Source organism: Pan paniscus, chromosome 12, assembly GCF_029289425.2.
Source record: "Pan paniscus chromosome 12, NHGRI_mPanPan1-v2.0_pri, whole genome shotgun sequence".
Taxonomy (NCBI): Eukaryota; Metazoa; Chordata; class Mammalia; order Primates; family Hominidae; genus Pan; species Pan paniscus.
In genome coordinates, this window is record NC_073261.2 from 34,411,804 (window position 1) to 34,438,711 (window position 26,908).

Genomic DNA, 26,908 nt, shown 5'->3' on the forward strand with positions numbered 1-26,908 from the left:
TCAATAGCCCAGTAGCCCCAGCACTCCCCTCAGAGAAGGAACTGACATTGTGCCCCACCCCCATGGACCAGCTGCTGCTGCAACGTGCCCTCCTGGACCTGGACCACTTCGGGAGCATGTCCCACCCAGGGTGAGCAGCCACTGCACCCTTCTTCCATCCTCAGGCTTTGTTGCTCTATATCACACCCACCTAGTGGCCCACCACCCCCGAGCCGCTGTTACACTGTCTTAGGCCATTTAGTGTGGCTGTAACACAATACTCGAGACTCGGGGTAACTTATTTTATAAAAAAGGTTTATTTGTCTCACCCTGCTTGTGTCTGAAAAGTCCGAGATCGGGCAGCACAACTGGCGAGGGTCTTATGCTGCTTCATCTCATGGGGAAAGTGGAAGGCGAAACAGGTGTATGCAAGGGGCTCACATGGCAAGAGAGGAAACACGAGAGTCTAGGAAGCTGAACTCACTCTGATAACAATCCACTCCTGGTAACTAATCCAGTCCCATGAAAAGGCATTAATCTATTCATAAAGGATCTGCCCTGTGACCCAAATAACTCCCACTAGGCCCCACCTCCCACACCACCACATTTGGAATCAAATTTCAAATGGATGAAATTTCAAATGGCTGGTGGGAACAAATGATATCCACATCACAGCATACACCCCACCTGTGGGGCCACGCTGCTGTGCCCCTCCCCTCCCAGCTGCCATTGCACCCTGCCCCTTGGAGCCTGAGCTGACTTGGTGCCCTGCTTTCCAGGGAGTCAGTGCCTTGGCCAGTCTGAGCAGTCACATCCCCCACTGCACGAGAGCTGAAGCACTGCCCTGCTTCACAGGGAATCAGTGACTTGGCTGAGCTGAGCAGCCACACCTGCCTGGGATGAGCCAACATGGCACCCCCATATCCCAGGAAAACAGCATTGGCTGAACTGGGGTACCTTGCCCTTCAGGACAAACAACTGTAGAACCCTGCTTCCTTGGAACTGGACTAGCCCTAGAGAATCTGAGTTGCCCAGGCACCTGCCTCCCCAGGGAGAGAAGTAGTTGCTGCACTGGTCCCTGTTCCCGAGGGCCCAAGCCACAGTAGTGCTCCACCATTCTGGGGTCCTTGCTGATGCTGCGCCTGGCCTTACAGGGACTGAGATGCTGCTGTGTCCCACCACTGCAGGGTCCAGAGTCACTATCATGTCACTCCCATGTCCAGAGTCACTCCCATCCCCTGGGAGTTTACTTCTTAAACTCTTCGCAAAAACAGAGTGAGAGGAAATAATTCCAAACACATTTTACCAGGCCAGTATCACCTTAATACCTAAGCCAAACCAAAACACACACACACACACACACACACACACACACACACACCAAACAAACAAAAACTACAGGTCAACTTCTCCAATAAATTAAATACTGATGCAAACATCCTAAAAAAATTTTAGCAAATAGAATTCAACAACACATCAAAAACATTATACATCATGTTTAAGTGGGATTTATCCCTGGCATGCAAGGCTGGTTTAAAATATGTAAATCAATCAATGTGATATATCACATTAACAAAATGAAAGATAAAATGACATGGTCACCTCAATTGATTCAGTAAAAGCATTTAACAAAGTTTAGCAACCTTTCTTGATAAAACCTCTTCATAGTTTATGTATAGAAGGAAAGTTCCTCAACATAATAAAGACCATTTATGAAAAACCCACAGTCTAATCATAGTTAGTGGGGAACAACTAAAGCTTTTCCACTAAGATTGAGTACAAGATAGGGATGGCCAGCCTCATCACTTTTATTCAATAGAGTGCTTGCAAGAGCAATCAGATGAGAAAAAAAAGGCAACTAAATTAAAGAAGTAAAATTATCTCTATTTGCAGATGACAAGATCCTTTACGTAAAAAACTCCAAAGATTCCACAAAAAACTGTGAGAACTACTAAATCAATTCAGTTAAGCTGCAAGGTATAAACTCAACATATAAAAATCAGTTGCATTTCTGTATACAAATTACCTAGCTGATGAAGCAATCAAGAAAATAATCTCATTTACTATAGCATCAAAGAAAAACAAAAACTTAGGAATAAATTTAACCAAGAAGGTGAGAGATGTGTACACTTAAAAACCATAAAACATTGATGAAAGAAATTTAGACATGAACAAATGAAAAGACATCCTATGTTTATGGATCAGAAGAATTAATATTGTTAAAATGTTCACACTACCCAAAGCAAATATACAGATTTAACACAATCCTCATCAAAGTTCTGATGACATTCTTCACAGAACAGAATAAAACAATCCTGGCCAGGCACAGTGGCTCACGCCTGTAATTCCAGCACTTTGGGAGACCACAGCGGGCGGATCACGAGGTCAGGAGTTGGAGACCAGCCCAGCCAACATAGTGAAACCCTGTCTCTACTAAAACTACAAAAATTGGCCGGGCATAGTGGCATGTGCCTGTAGTCCCAGCTACCTGGGAGGCTGAGGCAGAAGAATTGCTTGAATCCAGGAGGCAGAGGTTTTAGTGAGCTGAGATTATGCCACTGCACTCCAGCTTGGGTGACAGAGTGAGACTTCGCCTAAAAAAAAAAAAAGAAAAAAGAAAAGAAAAGAAAAAACAATCCTGAAACTCATATGGAACCACAAAAAACCCCAAACAGCCAACAGATAACTGTGAAAGAAAAAGTTGGAGGCATCACACCTCTTGATTTAAAATTGTATTACAAAGCTATAGTAATCAAAACAGTATGGTGCTGGCATAAAAACAAAAAAATAGACCAATGGAACAGAACAGAGACCTTTGAAATAAATCCAAACATATACTGTCAACTAATTTTTGACAAGGGCAAACAAGACAAGACAATGGTAAAAAAGATAGTTTCTTCAATAATAGGATTTTCACATGCAAAAGAATAAAATTGGACCCTGATCATACACCATACACAAAAATCAACTCAAAACAGATACAAGACCAAAGACCCAAATAAGACCTGAAACCATAAACCTCCTAGAAGAAAACATAGGGGGAAAGCCTCTTGACATTGGCCTTAGCAATAATTTTTTGGATATCGCACCACAGGCCAGGCTACAAATGTAAACATAAACAAGGAGGACTGCATCAAACTAAAAAGCTTCTGCACAGCAAAGGAACAACCAACAAAATGAAAGGGGAAGCTACAGACTGGAAGAAATATTTGCAAACCACATATCTGATAAAGTGTTAATATCCAAAAATCAGTAAAGAACTCTTACAACTTAATAGCAGAAAAACAACCCAGTTGAAAAATGGGCCAAATAGGAAATGACCAATAGGAAATGGGGAGATATACATTAAAATAATACAAAGTAGCAGACATGTAGGATGAACAAGTTAGAGATCTAGTGTACATCATGAGGGCTATAGTTAATAAAAATATATTGTCTTTGGGATTTTTGTTAAATAAGTAGATTTTAGCTGTTCCTGTCACACAAACAAAAATCTAACTATGTGAGATGGTAGCTATGTTAATTTGCTTCACTATAGTAACCAGTTTACTATCTATATGTATCCTTTAAGATCATGTTGTCAACCTCAAATATACAAAATAAAATTTATTTTAAAAAAGAAAAGTTTGTCTTCAATCCAGAAAGAACCACTATTACCATTTTTTGGTGTTCCATTCCAAAATATCCCACAAATATACAATTGTTCAATCAAATTTAACGTTAGACTTTATACTTGAACATTCAAAGTACGTAAGAAATTATAGAAAAGTGTCTGTGTGACTCCCTGTCTGTAGAGCACAGGCTTCATCTCCACTAACACACACACGACCAGTACCTTATACAGAGAGTCCTTGTTTGTCTTTAGTCTGACACCATGGGCGAGCCCGAGGTGGCCCGTGGTCCACATTCCTGACCAGGTGTCTTTCTCACCCACTGGTTTCAACAAAGATGTTACTGGGTTATAGAAGGCTGGGATGGAAACAGAATACCAAGTTCGCATGAAGACAATATCTGAAAAGAGGTAATTTACTTTAACATTTTCAAAAGAAGATTCATATCCATATTGCAAAGAAACAAAGAACAAAACTTTCACTCCAAACTTCTCTACCTGGCTGCAAAGTATTTGAAGGGAAAGCTCACTAAGGAAACTATTCTCATAGATCACAGAACTGTTACTGGGTGTGGCCAGGGGACTGCAGACACCAGGCGAATGGGCACACCGCATAAGACTGGGAGATCTAAGGCTGGAGCTGCTCAACTCTCTGGAGACCTGACTCCAGCCTCTCGTCACACTGGCTAGAAGTCAAGCATGAATGGTAACACCCTGCCCTGAACACTACTTAAGACACTCACCGCTCATCCGCAGCTTATCCTCAAAGCTAGCCTGGAAAGCTCCTTCTGGAGCTCAGAGTGCTCTCTTGATCTGCCCCCTTATCCCACTGACAGTTCGAATCACAGCATCTTCAAATTTGGCCACTTCCAAGGCAGAATTAAACATTCCCTACAGGTATAGCAAGATAAACACACACACACACACACACACAAAATCATATACTTTATGCTTTACTTCTTACTTCAAACATACATCCTTGATTAAAGAACAAAAACAACTCACTGAAGGGTGATAAAATAATCAAAATGTACTTGCCCCTGAAAGTGGAATTACTACCTCAAAAAGAATACAACTCTTTCATTTTCCCCAAAATAATCATGTGAGTTCATGGGCATGCTCATCACTGCTGTCTGTGTGGAAGAGAAGATCGAAGAGTGATTTACTGGACTGAATTGGCCTAGGAAGCCTTTGCTGGCATCTCTCAGACTGGACTGCAGCCCAGATCCTTTTACTCAGATGCATGCACTTAGAACATGAAAACATAAGATAAATGCCGGTGGTATTATTACCTTATATTGCAAGAACATTTTATGACTTCCTAACTCTGTGTTTTCAATAGAAACATCCCCACTAATGAAATTGTCAATAAATGCTGCTCAAACTACCCTCCCCAAATACTGTAAAACAGTACATCCGTTTCTCTGTACCCTTGCCAAGTTGTCTGCAAATGCTTTGTCGATTTTTCTACTGAGTTAGACAAACTTGTGATTTTTTCCCTTTCTTAACACCAATTTAAAAAGTAGGAAACAAAACCTAGTGGATAAAATGACATATTTTCAATATGAGTTCTGTGGCAGTCTCACATGGAAGTCAGGAGTAACAGCCTCAATTCCTAAACAGCTGTTTACCACTGCTTTTTTGAGCATATTTAAGTAATACAGAATATAAAGGAGCAAACAAAATATGAAATTTATAAAAGATTTCAAACACTTTTCTAAAAATATGAGGCCCACATTTTAGAGGTATTTCATTCCTTTTCTCAAACAATATGGACATTTATAAATATGAGAATATATAGATATACAGACCTTAATAAATGAAGTGTTCTTGAAAATTTTATATGGAAAACCAGTTAGCTTTAATTTCTTCACAATTTTTATGGATTTATCCAGATCAAGGACAACTCCTGTGGCAGCTATCCGAAAATCAGGCTAACAGGAGCCCCAAAATTTGAAAATAGGAATAATATTAGCAAGAGAAAAACTTCAATTCTATGTAACACAATAAATTACCAAAGTGAATTTTACTTACAATTAGCTAAGAAAAACAAGAGAGACCATCTGAACTTGCAACCCAGTGGTTTGACAAAAGCAATCCAAAACTTTAAAGTTGGTAAGCCAAACTAACAAGGGTGACTTGAGGCCAGGCACAGTGGCTCATACCTGTAATCCCAGCACTTTGGGAGGCCAAGGCAGGTGGATCACCTGAGGTCAGAAGTTTGAAACCAGTCTGGCCAACATGGCAAAATTCCATCTCTACTAAAAATACAAAAATTAGCTCGGCATGATGGTGCACACCTGTAATCCCAGCTACTCGGGAGGCCGAGGCAGGAGAACCGCTTAAACCCAGGAGGCAGAGGTTGCAGCGAGCCAAGATCGTGCCACTGCACTCCAGCCTGGACGAGAGAGTGCGACTCTGTCTCAAAAAAAAAAAAAAAAAGAAAAGAAAAAAAAAGAAAAAAAAGGCTACTTGAGCACTTTGCTGAGAGTGATTTCAGAGGAATGTAATTTTACTATAATGATTTATTTGGAACGAAATGGAAAAGAAAAATACAGTTGCAATGTTTAGGAAATTAAAATTTGGACCTCCAGGGAAGATTCCATCTGCTCATTATTCTGCTTTCTTCTCTGTTAAATGGGACCAGTAAACCCTGCCCTGCCTGACTGGTCAAATGAAAATGGAGTGAACAGACTGCTACCCCAGCACAGCTGCAGGGAGTCTTGTGTCTGGGTGGTCTCTGATGGCTCCTCATAACCTCATATAGTGCTTAGCACATGGTGAGCACTGCTTAAATACTTGCTTAGATAAATAAATGCAAAAGATGCACAAAAATAGGAAATGTACCATTATAATTCTTCCACCTCCCCTCCTCTAATCCCACACCCTACTGAAAAGGATGTACAAAGATTAAAAGCAAAGGGAAATTTACTTTATAATAATAAAAATGAGTAATTTTCAACTTAAAGTCTCATGTACTTAATAACCCACATTCAGGATATATTTCTCAAACCAATCTGTAAAAGAAATCATCCAAGATAGTTATCATTATGCCACTGACAGACTGTATTGCCAAGAAACCAGTTCCCTGTGGAGTGATAGGGTCTTAAAGGAAAAGGAAAAAAAGAAATATAGCAAACCAGAAATTTTAGATTCTAGTTTAACATACTGGATACGGACATTTAGATTTGGATATAGATTTACATATATACTCCAAACCACCTCCCCGCTCCCAGAAAACAGAAACATCTTAGGAGTGGAATTTTATGAAAGGAAAAGCACAAAGCTAAAATAACGCAGCCTGTAAGACGTGCAATTATCCACTTGTAGTTTCCACAAAAAGAATGTTTCAAACCTGAATTATCAAGGAAAGGTTCAACACTCTGAGTTGAATACAAACATCAGGAAGAAAGTTCTGAGAATGCAATAGGCAAGTTATTGTAATCATATTTTACCCCAAAAGGCTGCTCCACAATGCATGTGCCGTGGGGTATACTTTAGAAGCCTTTGTCTTCCATTGTGGTCTTCAATATAATAGAGCAGGATGGTCTGAAACCTCCTCCACCCTACAGAAAATATGATTGGATCTTGGGACTTGAGGATTTTCTTATACCAGCGATGTTTCTTCAGACGCATCTGAGGGGGATGAGAGGGTAAGACGATTGATGGAGGGGAAATCCACAGAGCCTCAGGCACCAAATATGCAGCAAAGGGACCCACCTGCACGTGTCCAACATTTCCCTCGCTGTTGCCCAAGCCACCCAGGATAATGGGGTAATGGGGGTCAAAGTTCTGCACAAATTCACAGGGAACATTTTCAATCTCAACGCGGACGTACATCCCAGGTCGAAAACCATCATACTGAACTCTGGCTTCATCATCTTGATCTTCAAGTTCTACGTGATTCAGCTGTACATGACGGGGTGGGGGGGGAAACCTGTATGCTGTTATTTGTAATAAACATAGGATTAACATGAACAAATAAGCAATTTCTAAGTAAAGGAACTGTGGACAGAATTATGTAGGCTTTATCCTATTAAAAATACTATACATTTGGCCGGGTACAGTGGCTCATGCCTATAATCCCAGCACTTTGGGAGGCCGAGGTGGGCAGATCACATGAGGTCAGGAGTTTGAAACCAGCCTCGCCAACATGGTGAAACCCCGTATCTACTAAAAATACCAAAATCAGCTGGGCATGGTGGTGCGTGCCTGTAGTCCCAACTACTCAGGAGGCAGAGGTGAGAGAATCACTTGAACCTGGGAGACGGAGGTTGCAGTGAGTCAAGATCGTGCCACTGCACTCCAGCCTGGGCAATAGAGCGGGATTCCATCTCAAAAAACAAAAAAACCCTACACATTTTACCTCTACAGTCTGTTCAGAATATGTCCCAACCGTTTTCTTCTCTCCTGCTCCAAGGGACAGCAAATGTAGATAACTGTGGAGCCCTGCATGCTCGAACATTGGAAACATCCCCAGTCTACACTTTCTTTCCTTCCTCTCCAAATAATTCTTTCACACTTTTCCCTTGTCTTCAAACACCCACCACCACCCTCACCTTCACTCAGCTGATGGCTGTTTCCTGATTCACTCCAAAACCAAAAGAACCTCTACGGTCAACCCTCTACCAGGGTTTCCTCCCATATCCAGCCTTATCAGAGCTCTGACCTGGCCCATCGAGGAGCTATGTGTGGCTATTTAAATTAAAATTAATTACATAATATTTAAAATGCAGTTCCTCAATCACACTAGTCACACTGGAAGTGGTCCATATCAACTTGCAGCCAGTGTTACAATATTGGGAAGCACAGACGTGCATCTCCATGATCACAGAAAGTTCTACGGGCAGCTCAGGCACAGATGATTTGTCCATGCTTCGGCCACACATCACTTGCTCACTAGACACCATCCACTCTTCCTGGACTTCATTCCAACAGCTCTTCCCTCTGTTCTCTCTCTTACCTCAAAACTTTTTGATTCCACTTCTTCCACCAAAAACTGCTTCATTTCTCTGCTTCTCTCTGCAGCAAAACCCCACAAAAGTTTTCCACAGTTGCAGCCTCCAGTTTTTCTGCTCCCATTCTCCTACATCCATGAAAATTGGTGTTTGCCAAGATCGCTGAAGGCCTCCACGCTGAAGGACTCCTCCAGTGGTCAACTCTGCCTTTACCGTAGTTAACACTGCAGCGGGATCTGAACAGTGCTTCGCCTCCGTGTACAACTGGACTCCGGCGTGCCTGCATGCTCACACTGCTTCTCCCTCTCCCTCCTAGGCACTGCTCAGGCCTCACGGCCACAATCGCCCCATCTCGCCCATGCCAGTCTTGCTCTTCCCAGTCACTCTGCACTCACTCCCCGGCCACCTCACAGAGTTAAGTGGCATCTACATGCTGAGGGCTGTACATCTAAGTCCCTGGCCAGACCTGTCTCTCCAGACTTGACACTCCGCTTGTCTGCATGATACCCAGCCGAACCAAACATCATCTTCCCAAAACTGCATCTGCAGACAGTTTCCTATCTAACCTGCAACAACCCATCCTTCCAGGAACTTCCAGTCGCCACCCTCATTTCCTCTCACACACCCCACATTCAGTCCACCAGGAAATCCTACTGACCCAGCTTCCAAATAAACTCTATCCGGGTTTGACTCTTTGTCTCATCTCCACTGCCAGCCCTCTGGTTTGTGCCACCAGACTGATCTCTACCAGACTGATGTCTTGGCAGAGTGATCTGATTACCTGAATGTCTCTCCTCTGCTCAAAACCCTCCAAGGACTCCCATTTCAGAGTGAAACATTCAGTCTTTTCCAACGGCCCACAAGGCTCTAGGTAATTTTAAATTGTAAATGGTGTGAAGCAAAAACTTCAGAGTTAGCCTAGTCATGCCTTTCAAAGGTCAACACAGACTAGCAACCACTAAGCTAATGCCTAATCAGGAAACAGTCCTTTGACTAGATGAAGATCTAGGATGAAACTCCGTTTCACAAATCATATACCTAATCTGTTCCAGCTTACACAGGCACTCCTGGCCTCACTAACAAGACACAACTCAGATGCTCACCATCAACTGTACACACATTTCTGTGTCTGTCTCCTTCAGAGTGACATCACCACCTCCAGCAACCTGCTCAGCACCCCCAGGCAGGAGGGCCACACCATCTCCCTTTATCTCCGCATCTGACCTTATACTCCACATGTCCTTCTGAACTCTGACCAGGATGAGTTTTCAGACCACTTCCCCTGGGAGCTCTGGTGTGTCCATAAGCCACACGGGCCACTGATCACCTGCCATTCAAATCAGGGAGCAGCGATTGGAATAGGCAGCATTGGCTTGCACTGAAATGAACACACTGTCTCAGATCACTACATTGTAAAAGTCTCAAAAGTAGAGACAATGTCTCAGTCATTTCGGTTTCCTAATTCTTGTTACAAAATAGGTATGGATCTTTTTCTGGTGATCTTCTGACTGTAGAAACAATGAGCTCACTGCATGAATAAACACACTCACATGCATCTACCCAGGAGTCCAAATGAAAGGCACAGAAGCAGGATAGGAAGCAGGGACCCAAAGAAAGTCAGGGATTCCTGCACTATGTGATAGTCTTGACAAGGGGCTGAGAGGAACTGAGGTTTCTCACCTGTGCTTCCTTCTGCATTTCTCCTTTAAGATCATCAAAATATGTGCTTTCTCCTTCATCATATTCTGCATCAAACATCTCCTTCAGTTTTCTCTTCTTATCCAAATGCTTTTTCTTGGCACTTTCTTCTTCGTCGGGGTCAATTTCTTCCTTGTTTCTCTATATCTTCATTCTTAAATTTCCAGAAGAAAAAATTTTGTGTATGTTTATGAAGGTCTTTTCTTTAAACATTACGTTTTTTAAAGTTCTATTTAAACAAAAATCTTAGCAAAAATCTGTTATCATTATCAATAAAACAAAACAAAACACAACATAACCTTTGTCTCTGAATAACATGGTACTGCTACAGGAAATTGTTACATCTGCATTACAATTAGCTGCTATTCCTTAAGCTGGCTGGGAACACAAACTAGAATAAAAATAACAGACATGTCCCTCACCCAGATGCTCCCAGACCCGGTTCTAAAGAAATATTAGGGAGAACAAGGACTTCATTCTTTTAAATGACACTTAAATTTAAAAAGAGGAGAATGATGGCAATGGTTGAATGTAAGTCTGAGAAGCTAAGACTTCTGTGAGTGAAAAATCACAGTGGTCTTGGCAAATGACTATGGCAAGAAACAGTAGTAACTGTCGTCCAAAACTTAACAAGTAAACAAGAAAGCTTCTCTTTTGTCCCCACATCCCCACCCTTTAGGAAGGAATCTATCCATCCAGTCTGCAATCTTCACACATCACCAGTAAGATTTGCATTTCTCAGTGTGGGCCTCTCTCAGAACACAATGACCAAGAACAGCCAGCTATGACAAAGTCATACCTGAGTGTCGGGGCCCGATTTTCCCTTGTGCACGTCCCCTGTTTCCAAGTCTTCAAAGTCACCGTAGAGCTCCTCTGGGAAAAGAACACCCAAAGGCTGCTCTGTGAGCCAGGCATGCATGTGCTGCTGGCCCCACCCACGACAGGCCCACAATGCGCTCCGCGTTCCAAGCCTCAGTCTTACTGTTCCCGTCACTAGACACACAGGCAAAACTTTGCACTAGGGAATGCTTCGTAAAACAGTTAGTATTTCATCATCTGTTTAGGTAAACTAAATTGACCCAATCCACATTTCCGCACTTCATGTCAAAAATCCCAATCTCAATTTTTCCAGTATAGATAATGGACACTCTTTCGTCTTTTTTTTTTTTTTTTGGAGACGGAGTCTCACTCTGTCACTCAAGCTGGAGTGCAGTGGCACGATCTCAGCTCACTGCAACCTCTGCCTCCCAGGTTCAAGCAATTCTACTGCCTCAGTCTCCCGAGTAGCTGGGATTATAGGCACCCGCCACCAGGCCTGGCTAATTTTTACATTTTTAGTAGAGATGGGATTTCACCATATTGGACAGGCTGGTCTTGAACTCCTGACCTCGTGATCTGCCCTCCTCAGCTTCCCAAAGTGCTGGGATTACAGGCATGAGACACTGCAACCGGCCAATGGACACTTTTTATGAAAGACACAGAGGTCTATCTGTGTCCCCCAAATGAATAATTCAAAGAGTGAATGGAAAAGTCCCATGCTGATAACCAGCACATGTGAAAAGGAGTCTCAATGTAAGTTCAACACAACACAATCGTGTAACACACCTAGGGGAAATTTTAGATCATGTAAAACATAGCATTTAGATTAAGAGTAGAGCCCCAAACCACACCAAACCCATGGGAAGAGCTTATTCACTCATTCAGTCCTTCATTTGTTTTTGGAGCTCTGGGTTCAATTATAGTTCCCACTCTTAAAAGAAATAGACAAGTAAGGCTGGGTGCAGTGGCTCACACCTGTAAACCCAGCACTTTGGGGGCCCGGGAGGCAGAGGTTGCAGTGAGCCATAATTGCATCACTGAACTCCAGCCTGGGTGACAAAGTGAGACCCTGTCTCAAAAAAAGGAAAACAAAAGAAAGAGGCAAGTTAAAACTCATTTGGGAGAGCAATGTTTAGAAGGCTATTAAAACATTTTCACATAAGGGCCAAAGAACCAGGTAGATGTTATAAAAGATAGGAAGCTCCTATTTGTAATAAAAGCAAAAAAGGATAAAATAGGAATAAACCTAACAAGAAGTGCACCAGAACTTTATTTATTTAAAAAAGAAGAAAAGCTTTAATATGCTACCAGAGGACAAAAGGAACAGCATCACTACCAACACTCGTAAGTGCTCTCCATACCAGGCACTGTGTTAAGTACTTTCCTTGCCTTAACCACATTCTTCAACCCAAGGAAGTAGATGTTGTAAATATTATATACTGAATAATGGTATGTCCTCATTTGAAAAGGAAGACTCGACATCACAAATACGCCAATTCTCCCTTTAGCCCAGTTACAACCCGAACCCACCACTAAGGATTTCTGGTCTAGAGAAGATAACACATTATACCCTCCTAAGAAATGTAACCCAAACTCTAGAAATAATAGACAGGAGATGATCAATGGAGAATTCCGAAAGGTGGACAGAAAAAGGCTGCTGAGGGACTCTAGGAATAGGGAATGCATAGTGGCCAGGTGTCTCCCTGGACCTCATCCAATAGGACGGTGACCCAGGCCCAGAGTTTCCCAACTCCCAACGTAGCAATAGAAGGCAACCCAGGCAGACTCAGTCCCCGCAGATCAAAGGAGATCTTCCCCACAACAAGAAAACCAGCTCCACACACCAACACAACCACCATTCCCCACCCACCTAGCTGCAGCAGGTGGCCCAGCCTGGGGCAGCTCCCCTGTTCCCTCAGGTGGGCAACAGCAGGGACTGGTGGGAGAATCCCAGTGATACATATTAGCCAAACAGACCAAAATAACACCATGAAGGCTCTGAAATTAAATTGCCATTGGAATCACAGCCCACAAAGTAGACCAAGACCTACAGACTAAACCTAAATAGGAGGACTGCCTGCAAAAATAAAAAAATTACATAGGCAGATGTTGGAACCACCTGACTCATCACTTATAACAGTCAGTATAAAAATGCTTCAACAAGCAACTACAAATCCTATGGCAACAATCAAAGAACTGAAAACGTCAGCAAAGAAACTGAAGAAGAATCAAATGGAAATTAAAGAAATATAAAATACAGTAACAGAAATTTTAAAAAAATCTAACTGGATGGGCTCTATTGAGTAAAAGTGGAGATGACAGAGGAGAGAATCAGAGAAGCTGAAACCTGATCAACAGAACTCACCCAGTCTAAACAAGAGAGAGAAAATAACCTGAAAACAAATGAACAGAGCTGCACGGACCTGTGGGACGATAACAAAAGACCCCACATTTATGTTATCTGAGTCCCACAGGAGACCAGAGCCGCGAAAGCATGCAAATAACTAATTCCTGAGGGTTCCCACATTTGGTGAAAGATATAAACTTACAGATTCAAGAAGCTGAGCAAACCTCAAAGTATACCAAAAGAAAGCAACACTGATTAAACTTTCAAAACTAAAAACAAAGAGCAAAAATGGCAGAATGCCTGTAGGGACACGCCAACTCAAATGCCATGGAGGCCAGAAGGAAGTGGCACAACATTTTCAAGTGCTTAAAAAAACCAACCAAACAAAAAAACTCTTGGCTGCAAATTCTATATCCCATGAAACTACCCTTCAGAAATGAAGAGAGAAATAAAGACATTCTCAGAGGAAGAGAATATAGGAACTTGTCACTGGTCAATTTAGAAATGCTAAAAAGTGGCTACAGAAATATGTTCTGTCATTTCCACAATACAAAAAATTAAAACAAAAAATCAAAATAAAAAATGGCTACAGAAAGTTCTTATGCAGAAGGGATGAATATGGGACTATGGGAGGAGGGACAAAGGAAAGACCAGAAATGTGGATACATACACGAGACAATCCACAGTTCTTAAAATCACATTTGACGACTGAAACAAAAACTATACCACCACGTACTACTCAAGCCAGTGATTTATACAAGTGGAAAAGGTAAAGAGACAAAAATGCAAGGCAGGTTTCCACACTTTGAAGTGGTAAATACTGGTACCAGTAGACTACTATATTACAATACACATATTGTAACATCCAGAGCAAACACTTTAAGACTATACAAACAGATACACGCAACAACATTATACAGAAATAGATCAAGATGGAGGGAAAGAAAAAGGAAACAAGCAAATAATAAAAACATCAGACATAAGCAATTATGTAACAATAAGCACCTTAAATGTAAATGGTCTAAATAAACCAAAAGACAGATTGATGGAGAGCCTATAGTAAACACATGGTCCAACTAAATACTGTTCATAAGAAACTTCAAACTCACTTAAGGACCTAAGTAGGTTGAAAGTAAAAGAATGGAGAAAGATATCCTGTGAAATCATTAATTTTTTAAGGAAGCAGGAGTGAATATATTAATATCTCATGAAGTAGACTTCAAGCAAAATAATTTACCAGAGCTGGAGAGGGTCTTCACTGAACTTTAAGATCTAAAATTTCCTATGCTGCCTTGACATCTTTGAGCCTCACAGGGCCCCAAAGGCCTAGCCGTGGGTTTTCCTGTTTCTACCAGACACCCCCTACCCCGCCACCCAACAGGAAAGGCTCCCCACCTGGCTAGTTCTTTTATCAGCCAGAACAGTTGCACCTCAGCCTAAGAAGTTTCACTTCACCTGTCTGCCAGCCCATGAATTTATTCAAACAAGCCAATTGCTCTCCCCCTCGGGAACCATTGGTCATTGTGTGCTCTTGTTACTACCAAGCCTGCCTGCTTCCTCAGCCCCCAGCCCTCACTCTGCTACAGAGTGCGGTGCCCATCTGACCCTGTGTGGCATGCAGTGCCCTCCTCTGAGCTGTGGGTATATGTGACTAAAACACTGCTGTCAATCTCATCCATCCACGCCAGGTGTCGTGTTCAGCCATCTCCTACACTTTAGGGCAGGGACCCCTCCTTCACCAATGGGGTGAAAAGGAAGTGACCATAACAACTGCTTAATGACAAAAGGATTAACCCACCAAGAAGACATCTACTTCAACATCCTCCTCTTAGCAACTGTTAAAACTAGGCAGAGGCCGGGCACAGTGGCTCATGCCTGTAATCCCAGAACTCTGGGAGGCAAAGACAAAGGATAGCTTGAGGCCAGGAGTTCGAGCCTGGGCAACATAGCAAGGCCTCATCTCTCCAAAAAATTTTAAATTTAGCCAGGTGTGCCGGCACACACCTATAGTACCAGCTACTCAGGAGGTTAAGCCAGGGGAAGTACTTGACCCTAGGAAGTCAAGGCTGCAGTGAGTCATGTTCGTGCCACCGCACTCCAGTGTAAGTGACAGAGTGAAACTAGGCAGAAAAGGAGCAAGGATTTACAAAAGATCTGAACAGTCAACCAGCAAAATTTGACATCCGTATAACACCCCACTCCCCAACAGCAAGACACACACATTTTTAAAGCCAATAGAAATCTACCAAGATGAGGTACACTTGGGGCAATAAAAGAAATCACAGCAAATCTTGCTGTGCGCCCCTCTGCGCCGGCGCCTGCGCCGTGCCCCTCTCTGCGCCTTCTTTTCTCACCATGGGGAAGCGTTTGGGGGCCTCTTGAGGGACCCCCTAGATGCTTCTACTCAGAGCCCCCAAAGCAGGGGAGCCTCCACTCCTCTGTCTGCAGCCTCCCCTGTCGGTTCTCGCTACCCAGGGTTCAGTGGCCTGGGGGCTGACGGAGGTGGTCGCCTCTGCCAAGGCCCCTCCCGGCACCTCCCTGGCTCATCCAGCCCACCTTCCTCCCACGCTGGCTCACGCAAAGTGCTCTGGTCACCAGGAGCCCTTCCTGACCAGCCCCGGCCCCTTCTTGGCCTTCGCCCATCTGGCCTCCCCTGGAGCCCTGACCTGGGTGCCGGGCCTGCTGGGTCCAGAGCCCACCCCGCCCTGAACAACCCCGAGTCTCAGCCACCCTCGGCTCTTACCCTTTCGCAGCTGGGGAGTGGAGCCTGGGCCTGCGCCTCTCCGCGCCTGCGCCGGCGCTGTGCGCCTCTCTGCGCCTGCGCCGCCGCTGTGCGCCTCTCCGCCGCTGTTCGCCTCTCCGCCGCTGTCCGCCTCTCCGCCTCTCCGCCGCTGGCCGCCTCTCCGCCGCGCCGCCGCTGTCCGTCTCTCCGCTGCTGTCCGCCTCTCCGCCGCGCCGCCGCTGACCGCCTCTCCGCCGCTGACCGCCTCTCTGCCGCTGGCCGCCTCTCCGCCGCGCCGCCGCTGTCCGCCTCTCCGTCGCTGTCCGCCTCTCCGTCGCTGACCGCCTCTCCGCCGCTGTCCGCCTCTCCGCCGCGCCGCCGCTGTCCGCCTCTCCGCCGCGCCGCCGCTGTTCGCCTCTCCGCCGCTGACCGCCTCTCCGCCGCGCCGCCGCTGACCGCCTCTCTGCCGCTGTCCGCCTCTCCGCCTCTCCGCCGCTGGCCGCCTCTCCGCCGCTGTCCGCCTCTCCGCCGCGCCGCCGCTGACCGCCTCTCCGCCTCTCCGCCGCTGACCGCCTCTCCGCCGCTGACCGCCTCTCCGCCGCGCCGCCGCTGACCGCCTCTCCGCCGCTGTCCGCCTCTCCGCCGCTGGCCGCCTCTCCGCCGCGCCGCCGCTGTCCGTCTCTCCGCCGCTGTCCGCCTCTCCGCCGCTGTCCGCCTCTCCGCCGCGCCGCCGCTGACCGCCTCTCCGCCGCTGACCGCCTCTCCGCCGCGCCGCCGCTGACCGCCTCTCCGTCGCTGTCCACCTCTCCGCCGCGCCGCCGCTGTCCGCCTCTCCGCCGCGCCGCCGCTGACCGCCTCTCCGCCGCGCCGCCGCTATCCGTCTCTCCGCCGCTGTCCGCCTCTCCGCCGCTGTCCGCCTCTCCGCCGCGCCGCCGCTATCCGTCTCTCCGCCGCTGTCCGCCTCTCCGCCGCGCCGCCGCTGTCCGCCTCTCCGCCGCTGTCCGCCTCTCCGCCGCGCCGCCGCTGTCCGCCTCTCCGCTGCGCCGCCGCTGACCGCCTCTCCGCCGCGCCGCCGCTGACCGCCTCTCCGTCGCTGTCCACCTCTCCGCCGCGCCGCCGCTGTCCACCTCTCCGTCGCGCCGCCGCTGTCCGCCTCTCCGCCGCTGTCCGCCTCTCCGCCGCGCCGCCGCTGTCCGCCTCTCCGCCGCGCCGCCGTTGACCGCCTCTCCGCCGCGCCGCCGCTGTCCGCCTCTCCGCCGCGCCAACGCTGGCCGCCTCTCTGCCGCTGTCCGCCTCTCCGCCACGCCGGCACCGGCGCTGTGTGCCTTTGCAAGGGCGGAACTGCGTTCTCCTCGGCACAGACCCGGAGAGCATTGCGAGGGCGGAGCTGCGTTCTGCTCTGCACAGACCTTGGCGCACTGCCTCGCTTTGGGACAACTCGGGGCCGCATGGACGGTGAATAAAATCCTTCCTGTTTGCAGCCATGTTTGTGGTTGGTGGCAGCGATGGACACTGCAGCCAGCCAGAGTGTAGAAAGGCATCGGGGTAAGTGCGCTATCCAGGCTGCACTGCTGGTGGCCTGGGACGGGTTGGGAGCCCTATCTCAGGCGTCACTGCCCGTCTTGGGTGGCTCGTTGGGTGTGCTATCTGGGGCTGTGCTGCCTGCACCGGGCAGGGCGGTTTGGGGGCTCAAACCGGGGCTGCACTTCCTTTGGCGGGGAGCCGGTTGGGGGCACTATCCCAGACTGTATTGCTGGCAACAGTGAGGTGGGTTAAGTGTGCTATCTGGGGCTGCACTGTGCGGCTGTCGGGGGTGGGGGGGTGGCGGTTTTGGGTTGAGGGCGCTATGGGGTGCTGTAATGCCCATGGTGCGGGGAGGCGGGGCAGTTAGGGTATGTTGGGTGTGCTATTGGCGGGGGTGACACTGCTGGTGGTAGGGGGCAGGGTGGGTTGGGGGCCACATCAGGGGCTGCACTGATTGCTTTAGCTAGGATTTCTGGTACTATGTTAAACAACAGTGGTGACAGGGGGCATCCTTATCATGTTCCAGATCTTAGAGGAAAAGCTTTCCATTTTTCCCCATTCCATATGATTCTAGCTGTGGGTGTCTTTCCTGTAGTTTTTATTATGTTGCGGTATGTTTCTTCTGTGCCCGTTTCTTTGAGGATTTATAGCATGAAGGGATGTTGAATTTCATCAAATGCTTTTTCAGTTTCAGTTGACATGATCATACTGTTTTTGTCGTTTATTTGGTTGATATGATGTATCACATTGTATGTTGAGTGACTCCTGCATTCCAGGGGATACATCCCACTTGATCATGATGAATTATCTTTTTAATGTATTACTGAATTTGATTCACTGGTATTTTGTTGAGGATTTTTGCATCAATATTAGAGATCCTGGCCTGTAGTTTTCTTCTTTGATGCTTTTATCTGATTTTCGTATCACAGTAATAATGGTCTCATAGAATAAGTTTGGAAGTATTCCCTCCTGTTTTTCAAAATAGTTTGAGCAGGATTCGTACTAGGTCTTTAAATTGTTTGGTGTGAAGCCATCAGCAGTGAAGACGTCAGTTCCTGGGCTTTTCTTTACTGGGAGACTTTTTCTGATGGCTTCAATCTCATTACTTGTTACCAATCTGTTCTGGTCTTGGATGTTCTCATTGTTTAACCTAAGTAGGTTGTATGCATCTAGGAATTTGCCAATTTCTACTAGGCTTTCCAATTTATTGGCATATAATATCCAGTTATGATCCTTTGAATTTCTGAAGTATTAGTTGTAATGTCTCCTTTTTTTAATCTGTTGATTTTATTTATTTGAATCTTGTCTCTTTTCTTAGGCTGGTTAAAAGTTTGTCAATTTTGTTTAGCTTTCCAGAAAACCAACTTTTCGTTTAATCTTGTGTGTTTTTTATTTCAATTTTGTTTCTGCTACGATCTTATTTATTTTCTTATTTTCGGTTTAGTTTGTTCTTACTTTACTAGTTCTTTAAGATGTATTGTTTATTTGAAGTTTTTCTTTTGTTTGGATAGTAGGCACTTATAGCTGTAAATCTCTGCCTTTGTACTGCTTTCTGCGCAACAAGTTTTGGTATACTGTGTTTTCATTACCCTTTGTTTCATGAAATTTTTGAATTTCTGTCTTAGTATCTTCATTGACCCGCTAGTCATTTATTCAGGAGGGTAGTGTTTAACTTCCATGTGATTGTATTGTTTCCAAAATTACTTTTCTTATTGATACCTAGTTTTATTCCTTTGCAGTGAAAGAAGATGGCCACGGAGACAGACAGCAGCGTGGTCAGAGTGGTAGGAGCCAGCCATCAGGGAGAGCTGCTCCATGCCTGGCTGCTGGGAGCTAGAGCCTGCGGCCCACTGGCTTGCCTCACTGTAGTTGGTGGTGGCGGTGACAGAGACTGCAGCATGACCAGAGTGGTAGGACAGGGGCTATCCAGGGCTGCACCTTTCACAGTGTGGGGTGGGTTGGGGGCGCTATCCAGGGTGTCATTGTCTGCATTAGGGGTACTGGTTGGTAGCACTGCACAGGGCTGCACTGCCCACGGCAGGGAGGGTGGGTTATGGGTGCTTTCTGGGGCTGCAATGCCCATGGAGGAGGACAGGTTAGGGCATATCGGGTATACGCTACTGGCGGCATTGGGGGACAGAGGTGAGGGGCGCTATTGAGGGCAGGACTAGCCATGGAGCGGGGGCGAGTTCGGTGCTATCAGGGGCTGCACTGCTGGCGGCAGTCAACAGAGTTGGCATCCAAGGAAGGAGTGGTTCTCCTCTCCCTGACTGCACACTCCAGAGGGCGAACCACTCTTGGTCATACTGGAGTACGGCAGGGCACGCAGCGTTTGCATGGGAATCCTGAGCATGGCAGAGCCCCCACACCCACCGTGGTTCCTGGGCCTGTGCACTCTGGGTCTGTGCCTCAGAGGCTGCCAGGCACCCCTGGGGACACCACGGGGGACAGGGCCCTGTGTGTGGAGGTGTCCCGAACAGGAATTGGCACCTGGGTGCGGAGGGCTGGCTGGGTCTGAATTTGTCTGCTTCTCCTGTTCCCCGAGGAGTGCAGCCCCAGTGGGCCCAATGGTTCCTGTGGAGTGGGGAGCTGGGTGCTGTGGTGTCTCCAGCACCCACCCCAGACCCCAGTTCCCGGCCAGCTTGGGCCAAAAGGAGAGGCTGGACTTTGGAGGGTGGGTGTGAGTGCCTTTGCTGAAACTGGCCCCTGCCACCCAGTGGCCAGCATGACAAGTTGAGGCTCTAACGCTTCCACTCCTCACAACTTCCTCTAGGCTTTTCTGGCTTTGCCCGCCCAGCTGCTCCGTGCCAGGAGGAGGAGGAGACACCTAGAGCCTGCAACACCACGACTCGCCTCGCTGCGGGTGGGTGGCAGTGACGGAGACTGCAGTGCGCCAGAACGGTAGGAGAGCGGCCGCGCTAGGAGGGCAGGCGGCTGCAGGCAGGGTTGGGAGTCAGGCTTACAGTGATGGACGGGCTGCAGCAGTGGCCAGGTGGTAGGAGCCTTGTAGGGAGGGCTGGTGCATTGGCAATGGGCCTGGCTTTGCCCTGTGCCTGCCGTGGATCTGGCCCTGTACTGCCCTGCCTTGCCCTGTACCTGCCCTACTGTTACCTGGACTCTCGGCCCTGTCCTGCTCTGGTCCCATCCTGTCCCTGTCTTGGCCCCGTGCTACCCTGTCCCTTCCCTGGTCTTGCCCTGGCATTGGCCCTGCCCCGAACCTGCACTGGCCTGACCTTGGCTCTGGTCCTGGCTCTGGCCCTGCCCCTTGTCCTGACCCTGGTCCTGTCATGGCACTGGCCCTGCCAATGGTCATGGTCCTGCTCCTGTTCTGGCCCTGACCTGGCCTTGGAAATGTCCTGGCCCTGCTTTGGCCCATCCCTGCCCTGGCCCCACCATGGGCCTGCCTGTTCTGCCCTCTCCTGGCACTGACCTTGCCCTGTCATGGCCCAGTGGTGCCATTGCCCTGCCTTACCCTGCGCTGGTTGTGCCTTGGCCCCGCTTGGTGCTGGCCACTCCCTGGACCTGCCCTGGACCTGCCCTGACCCTGCCTTGGCTTTTGCCCTGCCCTCACTATGGCCTGGCCCCGGCCCTAGCCTTGGTCCTGCCATATCCCTGGCCCTGCCCTTATCCAGGCCCTGCCCCTGCTGCTGCCCTGGCCCTGGCCTGGAACCTGGTCCTGTCAAGGACCTGCCCTGACTCTGCCATGGCCCTGGCCCTTCTCTGCCTTGTTCCTGGCCCTGACCCAGACCCAGACCCTTTCCTGGCTCTGCACTGGCCTTTCCCTGGCCCTGAGCTGGCAGTGGTCTGCCTCTGGTCTTGCCATCACCCTGCCCTGCTGTGCTCCGGATGTGTCATCACCCTGCCCTGGCCCTACTCTGCCTTTGACCCTGCCCTGGCCTTACCTTGGCCCTCACCCTAGTCTTCGCTAGGCCCAGCACAGACCTGGCTCTGACCCTGGCCCTGGTCTTTGTCCTGCCATAGCCTTGGCCCTGAAGTGGACTTGGAGGTGTCCTGGCCCCGGTGTAACATGGCTCTGCATTGGCCTGTCTCTGCCCTGTCCCAGTACTGACCCGGCCACGCTATTTCCCTGCCCTACCCTGCCTTGGCTGTGCCCTGGCTCAGTTCTGGCCCTGGCCCCGGCCCTGCCCTGGACATGCTCTGACACTGCCTCAGCCTTGGCACTAGCCTGGCTCTTTCTTGGCATCAGCCCTGCTCTCTCTGTGGACTGGCTCTTGTCCTGTCCTGCACTGGCCATACCATGCCCTGCCCTGCCCTGCCCTGACTCAGCCCTGACTCAGCCTTGGCCTTGGCATTGCCCCTGGTCCTGCCATATTTCTTGCCCTGTCCCTACCCTAGCCTTGGACCTGACCCTTACCTTGCTCTGGCCCTGCCCTTGCCCTAATGCAGCCCCTGGTCCTGTCATGGCCCTGCCCTGGACCTGTCCTGGCCCTGGCCCTTCCCTGCTTGAGACCTTGCCCTGGTTCTCCCATGGCCCTGACCCTGAAATGCCTGGCCCTCCCCTGGCCTTGCCCTGCTCTGGCCCTTGCCCTGACTCTGGTCCTGTCACTGACCTAGCCCCAGCCCTGTTGCTGGTCTTACCATGGCCCAGACCCTGCCTTGGCCCTGCCCTGACACTGTCCTGGACCCTGGCTGTGCCAAGAACCTGTACTGTCCTTGCCCTTGTTTTGCTCCTGCCCCGAACCTGGTCCTGCCCAGGCCGTTTCTATGGCCCTGGCCCTGGCCCTGCCCAGGTCTTGGCACTGGCCTGGCCCTGCCCTGCCCTGGCCCTGCCCTGCCCTGGCCCTATGCTTTCCTGGCCCTGCCTTGCTGGCCCTGGCCCTGCCTTGGCCCTAGCCTGGCTTTGACCCTGCCCTGGCCCTACCTTGGCCTTCACCCTAGCCTTACTTGGGCACTGTGTTGGACCTGGCCATAGCACAGACCTGGTTGTGGCCCTGGCCCTGCCGTGGCTCTGGCCCAGACCCTAGCCCTGCCAGGTACCTGTCCTGGCCCAGCTCTGGGCCTGGCTTTGTCCCTAATTCTTAGATGACCCTGGCCCTGCCCCTGCCCCTGCCCTTGCCCTTGCCCTGGCCTTGGACATGTCTGTGGTCCTAACCCTGGCCCTGCCCTGGAGCTGCCACTGTCTTGGCCGTGCCCTGGCTCTGGCCCTGCCCCGGCCCTGCCCTGGCCCCAGCCATAGACCTGCCCTGGTTGGTCGTGCCCTACCTTAACCCTGTGCTCCCCTGGGCCTGCTCCACCCTGCCCTGGCCCTGCCCTCCCTTTGGCCCTGCCCTGACCCCACCTTGGCCCTCACACTGGCCCTAGCACAGACCTGGTCCTATCTGTGGCCTTGGCCTGGCATTGACCCCTGCTCCTGACCCTGGTCCTGCCATGGCCCTGGCCCTGCCAATGACCCTGGCAGCCCTTACCCTGGCCCTGTCTTGGCCCTGGCCCTGAACTGGCCCTGCCCTGACCCTGGCCCTGAAGTGGATTTGCAGGTGTCTTGTCCATGGTTTAACCTGGTCTTACCATGGCCCTGTCCCTCCCCTGGCTCTGTCCTGGTCTTGTGCTGACCCTGACCCAGACCTTGGCCCTGCCCCAGCCTTGTCCTAGACCTGGCCATGGCCCTGCGTCTGCCCTGGACCGGCGCTGGCACTGGCATGGACCCTGGCCCTGGCCCTTCGCTACTTAAGGCCATACCCCGGCCCAGCCCTGGTCCTGACCCTGTCCTGGCCCTAATTTGGCCTGGCTCTACCCTGGCATGCTATTCTGGCCCTAGCCCTGACCCTGTCCCTGTCCCTGTCCTGCTCCTAGCCCCGTTGCTGGTCCTGCCATGGCCCTTGTCCTGACATTGCCCTTTGCTGGTTCTGGCCCTGGCCCTGTCCCAGCCCTGCTCTGGCCCTGGTCTGAACCCTGGCCCTGCAATAGACCTGCCTTGGTCCTGCTCAGACCCTGGCTCTGGCCCTACCTCTGCCCTGGCCATACCCTTGCCCTGGCCTGGACCCCGGTCCTGGTCCTTGTCCTGCCCCAGCCGTGGCCCTGGCCCTGCCCTGCCTGTGCCCTGTTCTATCCTGGGCTGGCCCTGCCATGGCCTGGTCTTGCCATTGCCCTGCCCTAGCCTGCCCTGCTTGTGCCCTAGATCTGCCCTGGCCTTTGCCCCTGTCTTGCTTCTAGCCTTGACTGAGCCCTGGACCTTCCCTGACCTTGCCTCAGCCCTGGCACTACCCTGGCCTTCCCTTGGCATTTGCCCTACTCTCTCTATGGCCTGGCTCTGGTCCTGCCCTGCTCTGCTCTTGTTCTGTCCAGGCACAGCCCTGGCCCTGGCCCTGGCCCTGCCGTATCACTGGCTCTGGTCCTGCCCTTATGCAGACCTGACCCTGCCACTGCCTTGGCTTTGGCCTGGACCTTGGCCATACAGTGACCCTGCCATGACCCTTTCCTGGTCCTGGCCTGGAGCCTGGCCCTGCCAAGGACTCGCCCTGGCTCTGTCATGACCCTGGCCCTTTCCTGGATTTGGATGTGTCCTGTCCCTTATTTGCCCCGGCCCTTCCCTGGCTCTGCCATACCCCTTCTCTGGGGTAGGGCCAGGGTCAGGACCAGACCAGGGCAGGGTCAGGACCAGGGTAGGGCCATGGTAAGGCCTGAAGATGGGAAGGGCCAGGGCAGCGGCTGGACCAGGGAAGGGTCAGGGCCAGGGATGTAGTAGGACTAGGGGCAGAGCCGGCGGCACTAGGGCTGAGCCAGGGCAGAGCAGGAGAGATTACTTTAGGCTATTACGTAAAATTTTTATTTTAGATTTTTAAGATAACTATAGTAGTAGTAATGTCTATACTATGTTGTTTGTAATAGTAATATTTGCAGTAATCACTAAATTTTAACTAATACTATCTTTGCTTTCAGTAGTGTTCTATGAGTATAGTTTTATCAACATGTAAATATGTGAGGCATTGATTCTCATAATAATTCTATGTGCTAGGTACTTAAAGCATCCCCATTTTCCAAATGTAGGAAACAGGCATAAAGAAGGTAAATACTTGGCCAGATTACTCCTGTAATCCCAGCACTTTGGGAGGCCAAGGCAGGCAGATGGCTTGAGCTCAGGAGTTTGGAACCAGCCTGGGCAACATTGTGAAACCCCATCTCTACTAAAAATGCACAAAAAGAACTAATTTAAGTTTCTTGTAGGATTCTGGTTATAAACCACTGGTCAAACACACAGGGCATGGATAGGGCAGGGCCAGGGACAAGGTCAGGCCAGGAAGCGGCTGGGGCCAGGGCCAAGGCAGGGCCAGAGCTGGACTTGGAGGTGTCCTGGTCTGATTTGCCCTGCCCCAACGTTGGCCCAGCCCTGCTCTGGCACGTCCTGTCATGCCCTGTCCCTGGCCTGAGCATTGGCCCTGGCCCTGTCCTGCTTCTGGCCCTGCCCCGGAGTTGACCAGGCACTGCCATGGCCCAGTCCTGCATTGCCCTGCCCTCCTCTGCCCTGGTGCTACCATGGCCCTACTTGGGCCCTAGCTCTGCCTCGACTCTGGACCTGCCCTGACTCTGCTCAGCCCTGGATCTATCCTGACTCTGCCTTGGTGTTGCCCTCCCATCTCTATGGCCTGGCTCTGGCCATGCGTTGCACAGGCCATGCTCTGCCCTGTGTGCCCCAGCCTGGGCCCAGCCCTCATCCTATCATATTCCTGACCCCAGCCAAACCCTTGTTCTGGGCATGACCCTGCCGTGGCCCTCTCCTGGCCCTTCCTTGGTCCTGCCCTGCCCTTCCATGCCCTGGCCTTGCCCTCACCCTGCATTGGCCCTGCACTGGTCCTGCCCTGCCCTGGCACTGCCTTGGCCCCGGCCCTGCCTTCTCCCTGGCCTTGCCTTTTGCCCTGCCCTGGCCTGACCCCAGGCCTACTGAGTCCATGAAATGGCCCTGGACCTGCCTTGCCATCCTCTGTCCTGGCCCTGTATTGTCCCCACCATGCTCTGGTCCAGCGCTTGCCCTAGCCCTGTTGCTAGTCCTGCCACTGCTATGGCCCTGCTCTGTTTTTGGCCATGCCCTGTGCTACCCTAGCCCTGCCCTACCTTGGCCCTACCATGGCCTTCTCCTACCCTGGCCTGGCCCTACACTGGCCTTTTCTACCCTGGCCTTGCCCTTCCCTGATCTTGCCCTGCCCTGGCCTTGCCCTGCCCTGGCCTTGGCTTTGCCTTATCCTGGTCCTGGTTCTGCCCTGACCCTGGCCTTGCTCTGGATCCTCTCTGGTTCTGCTTTCTCCCTGGCCCTGCCCTTGCTCTGGCCCTGTCCCTGGCCCAGCCTTGACCCTGACCCTGGCCCTGACAATCCCCAGGTCTGACACTGGCCATGCTTGGCCCTGGCCCCTCCTTTTGGCCCTGCCCTGGCCCTGCCTTAGCCCTGTGCTATCTTAGTCCTGCCCTGGCCCTGAACTCGCCCTGGCCCTACCCTCACCCTACACTGGCCCCGCCCTACCCTGGCCTTGCCGTGCCCTGGCCCTGCCTTTGGCCTGCTCTGGCTCTGGTTCTGCCCTGGCCTTGCCCTTGCCCTGGACCCTCCCTGGCCATGTTTTTTCCATGGTCCTTCTCTGGCCTTGCCCTTGCCCTGTCCCCTTTCTGGTCCTGCCATGTTTCTGGCCCTGCCCTGTCCATGTCCTGGACCTGACTCTGGCCCTGGACCTCCCTGTCCCTGCCCTGCCATACCCTGGCCCGTTCCTTGCTCTCCACTGGCCCTGCCCTGCCTTGGCCCTGTGCTACCCTAGCCCTGCCCTGGCCTTCTGCTGACCCTGATCCTGCCATGGCCCTGGCCCTGCCGTGTCCCTGCCCTGGCCCTGGTTCTTCCTTGCTTCTGGCCCTGGCCTTGGTCCTCTCATGTCCCTGGCTGTGACCCTGCCCCTGGTTTTTCTCTGGCCATGACCCTGCCCCAGTTCTGTCCTATCCCTGGCCCTGTCTCAGTTCTGTCCTAGCCCTGGCCTTTCACAGTACTTTATGCTTAGTAAGGGCTCCATGGTGTCTGTGAGTTGAATGTTGTGTTCATAGTATCTGCCAAAACAGAAAGAAAAAAAAAATATTTTGATAAGAAGTTAAAGCTTTGTATATAATATGCCTTGAATTGTCAGTGCCTGTTATTAGTTGTATTACATATAGGTCATGGTTTTGTACACATAAGTCCAAACCATTGATACTGTTAAAAGGATATATGAATATATGAAAGAATGTATAAACGTAAGAATGTATCAGTATCTAATGACCTTTCC

At 49.9% G+C, this 26,908-nt stretch overlaps 1 protein-coding gene and 2 pseudogenes across 1 annotated transcript; 1 reads left to right on the forward strand and 2 right to left on the reverse strand.

The window, feature by feature from the left end:
* Positions 1–303: 303 nt before the first annotated feature.
* Positions 304–10,399, reverse strand: LOC117978847 (ribosome biogenesis protein BMS1 homolog; annotated as a pseudogene).
* On the reverse strand, positions 10,269–18,000 carry LOC117978848 (eukaryotic translation initiation factor 3 subunit A-like). The gene is made up of 4 exons (XM_063594524.1): positions 17,880–18,000; positions 16,155–17,645; positions 11,045–11,118; positions 10,269–10,399 (listed from the first exon to the last, which is right to left on the reverse strand). The coding sequence occupies exons 1-4, from the start codon at positions 17,998–18,000 to the stop codon at positions 10,367–10,369; spliced, it is 1,719 nt and encodes a 572-aa protein (XP_063450594.1). The 3' UTR covers positions 10,269–10,366.
* Positions 18,001–24,579: 6,579 nt separating this feature from the next.
* On the forward strand, positions 24,580–26,671 carry LOC129397145 (uncharacterized; annotated as a pseudogene).
* The last annotated feature ends 237 nt before the right edge of the window (positions 26,672–26,908 follow it).

What these genes read in the sequence shown, in the direction of transcription:
- LOC117978848 (XM_063594524.1), bottom strand. Translation starts at nt 18,000, where the DNA reads ATGGGCATTACAGCACCCCATAGCGCCCTCAACCCAAAACCGCCACCC. An exon ending in CACTCCCCAGCTGCGAAAGG is followed by an intron (nt 11,119 to 16,154) that starts GTAAGAGCCGAG and finishes TTCTTTTCCCAG; the next exon opens with AGGAGCTCTACGGTGACTTT. An exon ending in AATCGGGCCCCGACACTCAG is followed by an intron (nt 10,400 to 11,044) that starts GTATGACTTTGT and finishes TGGAAATTTAAG; the next exon opens with AATGAAGATATAGAGAAACA.